Source organism: Asparagus officinalis, chromosome 8 (genome assembly GCF_001876935.1).
Source record: "Asparagus officinalis chromosome 8, Aspof.V1, whole genome shotgun sequence".
Lineage (NCBI taxonomy): Eukaryota > Viridiplantae > Streptophyta > Magnoliopsida > Asparagales > Asparagaceae > Asparagus > Asparagus officinalis.
The window spans coordinates 94,521,487-94,529,777 of NC_033801.1; the positions used below are offsets into that span (position 1 = coordinate 94,521,487).

The 8,291-nt window shown below is 39.4% G+C and overlaps 1 protein-coding gene across 1 annotated transcript; it reads left to right on the plus strand.

Annotated features, from left to right (window-relative positions):
• On the plus strand, positions 219-2,010 carry LOC109822908 (pentatricopeptide repeat-containing protein At1g62260, mitochondrial). The gene has a single exon (XM_020389175.1). It carries the CDS (start codon positions 220-222, stop codon positions 1,993-1,995), a length of 1,776 nt encoding a protein of 591 aa, XP_020244764.1. The 5' UTR covers position 219; the 3' UTR covers positions 1,996-2,010.

Consider the following 8,291-nt stretch of genomic DNA (forward strand, 5'->3'; position numbering starts at 1 on the left):
CCCCGTCGCGATCCCTCTCCTGGCCGCCACGAAGACCAGCCCACAGCAAATCCCTAGGTCCCAGTTCATACCGCCAGGCGGCCAGCTCGACAAAGCCCAGCGCTTTCTTCGACTCACCTGCCTCCTCAGCCCCGACCACTACCAGCTCCCTACACCCATCCACCTCATCTCCGGCCTCGTCCAGCCGCGAGACCTCCGCCGCGCGGCGCCGGGCCACTCATGTTCGACGTTATGCCCCAAAGAGACGTCGCCTCCTACAACGCCATGCTCTCCGGCTACGCCCTCTCCGGCGTCCCCGAAGAGCTCGGCGAGGGACGCAGGCTGTTCGACGCGATGCCTGTTAGAGACACGATCTCTTGGAACACCATGGTCGGTGGGTACGTCGGGAATAAGATGATGGAAGAGGCGATGGCATTGTTCGAGAGCATGCCCGATGCGAGGAGAGACGTCGTCACTTGGAACGCGGTAATCAACGGGTTCTTCAATGTCGGGGATGCTGCGAGAGCGATGGAGCTGTTCGGGAGAATGCCGGTTAGAGATGCGGGTTCCTTGTGCACAGTTGTTAAGGGACTGGTCAATAGCGGGAATTTGAAGGAAGCCGAAGAAATCTTGATCAGGTTCAGTGTTGGGATCGACGGTGCCATAGATGCTTACAATACGTTAATCGCGGAGTATGGAAAACGTAAAATGGTTGAGGAGGCGAGGACGCTGTTCTACTTGATACCCAGAACGTCGCCGAGGTTTAAAAAGAACCTGATCACTTGGAATACCATGATGATGTGTTATGTGAAGAGCGGAGATCTCGTGTCGGCGAGGGAACTGTTCGAAGGGATGAGTGTCAGAGATATCTTTTCTTGGAACACGATGATAAACGGGTATGTTCAGGCAAAAGAGATGGACGAAGCGGTTAGCCTGTTCGAGAAATTGCACGAGCCCGATTCTTGGTCTTGGAATATGATCATATGCGGGTTAACTCGAAAAGGAGAGTTGAGTCGGGCACAAGATTTTTTCGAGAGAATGCCTTGCAAGAGTGTCGTTTCTTGGAATGCGATGATCGCTGGTTATGAAAAGAACGGGGAGTATGAAGCTGCCATCATTCTCTTTTCCCGAATGCAAAAGGTTGGGCGACGACCCGACAAGCATACTCTCTCATCAGTGCTCAGTGTTTGTTCTGGGCTAGCTTCCTTTCGTCTGGGTATCCAAATCCATCAGCTTGTGTCAAAAAGGATAGTGCCCGATGTTACCATTAGCAACGCGCTTATCACAATGTATTCTCGTTGCGGTGCTGTGATGCATGCCAAGGATGTGTTTGTCGAGATTGCAGAACAGAAGAGGGATGTTGTGTCATGGAACGCGATGATCGGAGGATTGGCTCGCCACGGGCATGCCAGAGAAGCTCTTGAGCTCTTCAGAGTGATGAAGAGAGTGAAGGTTAGGCCGACATATATAACGTTCATCTCGGTTTTGAATGCCTGCGGTCACACTGGGCTGGTGGACGAGGGGAGGAGACAATTCGATTCAATGGTTCAAGAATTCGGACTTACCCCTGGAGTAGAGCATTACGCTTTGCTCGTGGACCTCATGGGGAGGCACGGACAGCTGGAGGAGGCGATGAGAGTGATTGAGGAAATGACGGTGCCCCCTGAGAAGTCGGTGTGGGGGGCGTTGCTCAATGCTGCCAGGGTTCATAGCGATGCGAGGGTGGCAAAGGTGGCTGCAGAGGCCCTGGCAAAGGTGGAGCCGGAGGGGTCGGCTGCCTATGTGATGTTGTATAATGCTCATGCGGATGAAAGTAGGTGGGATGATGCTCTGAAAGTGATGGATTCGATGCATAGGTCAGGGATTGTAAAGCAGCCTGGTTATAGTTGGATTGAGATTGAAAGTGGAGTTCATAGATTTTTGGCAGGTGATAGATCTCATCCTTGCTCATTTGAGATTTATTCTTTGTTACAGAGTTGTAGTAGCATTTGCAGAGAGATTTACGCTCTAACCTGAATTTTTTTTTCCTTCCTTCCAAATTTGTTAACAGTGTATAGTATCAAACTGGTTTCATATTAAATTAGAAAGTCCTAAGAATTTGAAACTGGAAACACAAAGTTCAGAAGGGTTATGTGAAATTTACTCCATATCTATCTTATCTTCTATTAAACAGGTCCTTTTAGCTTTGATCTGACAATAAGACGGAGACGATACCCCCTCAATTAACGACTGCGAGAATATGGCAATAATAGATAATTAATGAACAGCTAAAGCAAACCAATCACAAATCAACCATAAGAACACAAGTACTTTTTAACGAGGAAAACCCTGCAGGAAAAATACTGGAGAAAGATGGCACTCACTGACAAAATTTCATTATTTTGAAGCGTTTAACCCTAGTGATCTGCTACCCTCTAAACAACTCAAAGCAGAGCCTATTATGCAGTAAAAACTCGCAAATGCAAAATCAGCTTGCAATGGAGTCAGAGGTAAAACTCACCTTTAAATCATTGTGCACTTCAGCATGTAGTAAATCTCAGTAGAATATCTCAGGTAGGAAAAGAATCTGTAATGCTATATATTTGGGAACCAATCCATGATGGAGGGACTACAACCAATTGTTAAGATTTTAAAACAATTTTTTTATTGGGAGACATCCCTCTGTGATGTGATGCACTGTTTCAACTTAAATGGTGCTAAAATTGATAAATGATAAGCTTCTCATAGCAAGCACCAATAATCCCTACAAAAACACTCCCCATCACTTTAGGGATGAACTTGGCAGCAGTGTCACAATCACCACAAACCCACATATTCTTGTGAACCCTAATCTCACTCTCAGGTTCTGAGTTCATAATCCCAAACACATTTGCAAGCTTCTCACAGTGGAGATATAACGAGCTCTCCTTCACCTCCTCTTCCACATCATGCAACACAGATTTTAGTGTTTGGCACATACCCTGCTGCTTTAATCCTAGCATCAACATCTCAAGCTCCTTATAAATCACATCAGATTTAGGCTTTGTCGATCTTGCCCAAAGATGTGTAAAACATTCGACAAGCTCCTGAGTTCTTAGAATGTAGCGTCCCAGATTCTTACAATCCAGCTCAAAATGAGATCTAGCTGCTAACTCTGCAATCTTTACATCTGGATGCATTCCATAAGCCCTAAGCAATGCACCTGAACAAACACTGGAGTCTTTTTTTTTGACGATAAAAACAAGGGATATACCCTGTTCATTAATATTAATAAACAAATATCTTTACAAAAGAAGGATACGAACTGTATCCTTATAAAGAAATTAGTAGATAGAAATAGTAATTTCCCAATCTAGAGATGTATAACCTTCTTCTCTTAAATATCCATGAAGTTAAAGAGCGGTCCTTGACGTCATTCAACGTTGACATAGATATAAAAGAGAACCAAAGCCGGCCATACATATAGGATAAGGAAATTAAAACTTCTATAAACTAATTTAAAAGCACCAGAAACACCAAAAAAGCTGACTACAAAAGTACTTAGGAACCAAAACTCTCTGAACCAAAAAGAGATGTTAACCACTGCTCCTTCTAATCGGATTTTCCTCCAAAGCACTTGCCAACATGAGAGCTCTCTTTTTGATACCAGCACCTGCTCATTCATGTAAAGCAACAATAGTAGAGTTAATTATTGAATGGGCAGAAAAAGGTATTTGCTCAAAATGAACTTGTTTCTTGAACACCAAATGAACCAACATGCCGCAGAGAAGATAGTTCGCCAAATAAGACCTTCCTTATTATGAAGCGAATTAACTGATGACAATAGTCCATCAAGTGATGAAGGCCAGACGAAAGGTAACCAGTAATCACTAAAATGTTTCCAAATTGATTTTGCAATGTTGCATGAAAAGAAGATATGGTTGCAAGTTTCAGGGTATATTCCACATAAGATACATGAGGTTTCACCTTGCCAACCTTTCTTAATTAAATTGTCCTTAGTATGTAGACGATTCAAGGATAGAAGCCAAGTGAAAATCTGAACTTTGCTAGGTAAGATTGGATTCCATACAACCTTGAAGAAAGCAAATGAAACACCTCTGAAGTTTAAAAAGTCATAGAATGACTTAACTGAAAAGCAACCATTAGATGAAAGAGACCATTTAGGGATATCATTTTCATTTCTCACTCTGAAGGAAGCAAGAAGAAGAATAAGATCAGTTTTAGCTATATGTGAATCTGGAGAAATGCTTCTTCTTAAAATAGGATGCCAGTGCCATATGTTATTGTGGAGGTACCCTTGACTACGAATAGATACATTAGAGGATAAGGCAAGACTGTATAAAGATGGATAGAGACTTGATAAAGAATTATTACCAATCCATTTATCCTCCCAAAATCTTATGTTAGAACCAAGTCCTAGAGACCATGAAATAAGATGAAAGAAAGCTTCTTTGTTGGAAATGATATCATTCCAAACCATAGAATTATGGCAATTTCTGGAAGATAACTGCAGAGGAGATGCCTTTCTGACATATAATTGGTAAAGGAAAGCACCTATAAATGAATCTCTGTCCAAGCATTTCCATAACCACTTAGATAATAAGGAGATATTAAACAGATTTAAATCTTTCACTCCCAATCCACCTTCTGATTTACTCATGCATACCCTTTTCCAATTGACTAAACATTTGAAGGGTTTAGATAGATTGTTACCTGTCCATAGAAAATTTTTCCTAATTTTGTCCACTTCTTTGATCAACCATCCTGGTAACTTGTGGAAAGACATATAATACAATGGAATTGTGGAGAGGACTGAATTTAACAAAGTAAGCCTTCCACCAAAAGATAAACAATTCCTCTTCCATGTGGCAAGTTTTCTATGCAGATTATCCAACATAGGTTGCCAATCAGATTTAGATAATTTTCCTCCTTTAAGAGGTAAACCCAAGTACTTGATAGGAAGCTTAGCAAGCTTACAATTGAGAGCAGATGCTAAAAAAGATCCTCTGGAATTTATATTGCCAAAATATATAAGAGATGACTTATAATAGTTAATGGCCAGACCTGAAATTTCTTCAAAGATATATAAGAGAGCTTTTAAAACAGAAATGTCTTTATATGTACTCTTCACAAAGATGAGAGTGTCATCTGCAAATTGTAAACTTCTGATGTAGTTGAGAGGTTCCTTGACATTCATGCTGGAAAAGACACCCTCGTCCACATTACACATAATCATTTTGTTCAGAACATCAACGGTTATATTGAATAACAAAGGAGATAAATGATCTCCTTGTTTGAGACCTCTACGACACTTGAAAGGTCTTGAAGGGGATCTATTAACCAGGACAGCACAAGTGGATGTAGAGATAATGTAATAGATCCAGGAACACCATTTTTCACCAAAACCTCGAGCCTTTAACAAATTAATTAGGAAGTTCCAGCTTATAGAATCAAAGGCTTTAGCAAAATCAATCTTAAACATAGCCACTTCTTTTTTCTTTTTAGAACAGAAATGGATCATTTCATTGGCTAATAAAACAGAATCAAGAGTTGATTTTCCTTCTTGAAATGCAGACTGAGTTGGAGCAACCAGGTCCTTCATGATAGGAGCTAGTCTATTAGCTAAGATTTTCGTAAAAATCTTGAAAATACAATTAATCAAACTGATAGGTCTATAATCTCTGACAGTAGGGTTGGTTGAAGATTTTGGAATGAGAGTAATGAAGACTTTGTTAACTCTCTGGAGGGCTGAAGGATGCTGACCAAAAAAATTCATAAGATCAACAAGATCACTTTTGATTAACTCCCAGAAGGTTTGATAAAAAAGGAAAGAGAATCCATCCGGACCTGGTGTCTTATTAGTTTTGATTAACTCCCAGAAGGTTTGATAAAAAAGGAAAGAGAATCCATCCGGACCTGGTGTCTTATTAGAATTCATGCTAAAAACAGCAATTTTAATTTCTGATTCAGAAAAGGTATCTTCAAGAGATAGAAGATTAGGAAGATTGGCAGGATATAAGCACTCCCAATCAACAGACAAAAAACTGTTGTTAACCTGACCAAAAAGGTTAGAATAATAATCATGAAAAGCCTTGGAGATTTCTTCCTGTTCATAGATATCCTGACCAAAATGGTTGATACTAACTATATGATTTGATTTCTTATGCAAAGAAGCAGTTCTATGAAAGAAAGTTGTATTAGCATCTCCTTCTCTTAACCATTGTAACCTAGACCTTTGAGACCAATAGACTTCTTCCTCTTGGATGATAGATATGTAACAAGATTGAAGATTTTTCCTTTCATTCAATTCATCAGGAGTCAGACTTCTTTCTTCTTCCAATAAACTCAAAGAGTTAATTTTAAGTAACAAATCAGCTTTTCTTGATGATAAAGATCCATGTATATGTTTTTTCCACCACTTAATTCTCCTCTTTAAGAGATTCAACTTCTTAATAAAAATGTCAGCAGGATTACCTTCACATTTAAAAGATTTCCAAGAGTTATGAATAAAAGGAACAAAATTCTTATTATGGAACCAACTCTTTTCAAATCTAAAGAGAGGCGAATTTGGTTTAATGCCGCCACTATCAAGGATTAGAGGACAATGATCAGATCCAAGAAAAGGAGGGGAAAACTGAATACTCAGAGGATGTATCCTATCCCACTCAGAACATAATAAAAATCTATCTAATCTTGCCATAGCAGGATTGATACGATTATTAGACCAAGTGAATGAACGCCCAGATAGGGGAAGGTCAATAAGAGAAGAAGAAGAAACAAAATTTCTGAAGGAAGAAATATCTCTAGAAGAACCAATACCACCATTTCTTTCTTCAGAGTATAGAGTGGCGTTGAAATCACCACAAATGACCCAAGGACCATTAAAAATCTGACGAATCCTAGAGAGTTCCCACCAACAAACTTCCTTGTCATCTCTATCAATGGGAGCATATACTGATGTAAAGGTGAAAGACCAATTAGATAAAATATGAGTCGGGGTCACAGAAACAGAAAAGATACCAATGTAAGAACGGATGAAGGTGAACGAATTAGACCAGCCAACAATAACACCACCTCTGGAGTCAGAAGAGTCAAGAATGCACCAATGAGATATCTATAAGCATTCTTTTAATAAAGTTATGAGCTTCTATAAGCTTTCTTGCTTGCCCCAAGAGATCAACCATACAAGCATGATGCTCAGCCGTAAGAATGATTCCAACTCTTTCTCCATCAAATTAAAGCATTTCCACCCTTCATCGATCACGCCTGAACGGCTACAAGCTAAAAGACCCACAAAAAACACAATGTGATCGGGTCTTATTAGACCTTTCATTTGGTCAGAGAGATCAAGACCATCATTTCCAAATACGTACATTCCATAACCTGAGATCATCGTGCGCCACGAAATTAGGTTCCTTTTCTTCACCCGATCAAATGATACCCGAGCGGTACTCAACCTCCCTCTTTTCACATAAAGTTCAATAAGAGACGTGCTACCCACCATAATATCCCTATCAAAATAGCTCCTAACCACAACCCTGTGAATGAACTAAGCCTGCCTAAGCGACCTCAGTGTTGGATATCATGTCCTCATGATATAATTTTGATGATAACAATTTATTCATAACATGAATCACTATGTGTATTATAGTGCACTAACATTTCAGTACAGATTTCAACATAAACAAGTGCAATATGTATTCAAGGCATCATGAAGTAAAGAAGATGAAGAGCTTATGTATCAATGTAATTTTTTATACATTTTCTTTACTTAGAAATATTGTACAAGTCTTGATCACTCACACATACACACACATAGAGATTAGAATACATTAACACAGGCTTAATGTGTTGGTTAACAATAGAAATCTCATATGTTAACCATTAGAGTATTTAGTTAATCATTGAGTCTAAAAATATTTCATACATTACATTTTTATCGCTTAATAGTCGACTAATTAGCTTTGTAGTCGACTACTGAAGTCAAAGAACAAAATATAAGTTTCTGTAAAATTACAAAGTAGTCGACTACTGAGAATTATAGTTGACTACTCAGATTTGAATTTTGATTTACAGAACTATTGTTTTACAGTGTAGTCGACTACAACTAACTATAGTCGACTACTGAGCTTTGAAATTTATATTACAGAACATCTGTTTTACATAGTAGTCGACTACTCAGGATTATAGTCGACTACTCAACTTTGAATTTTAATATTCAGACTTTCTGTTCTACAGAGTAGTCGACTACTGAACATTATAGTCGACTACTGAGACAGTTTTTCTGAACATTTCATGTTTGAATTTGAAACAGTTTTTAGCCGTTTATATCC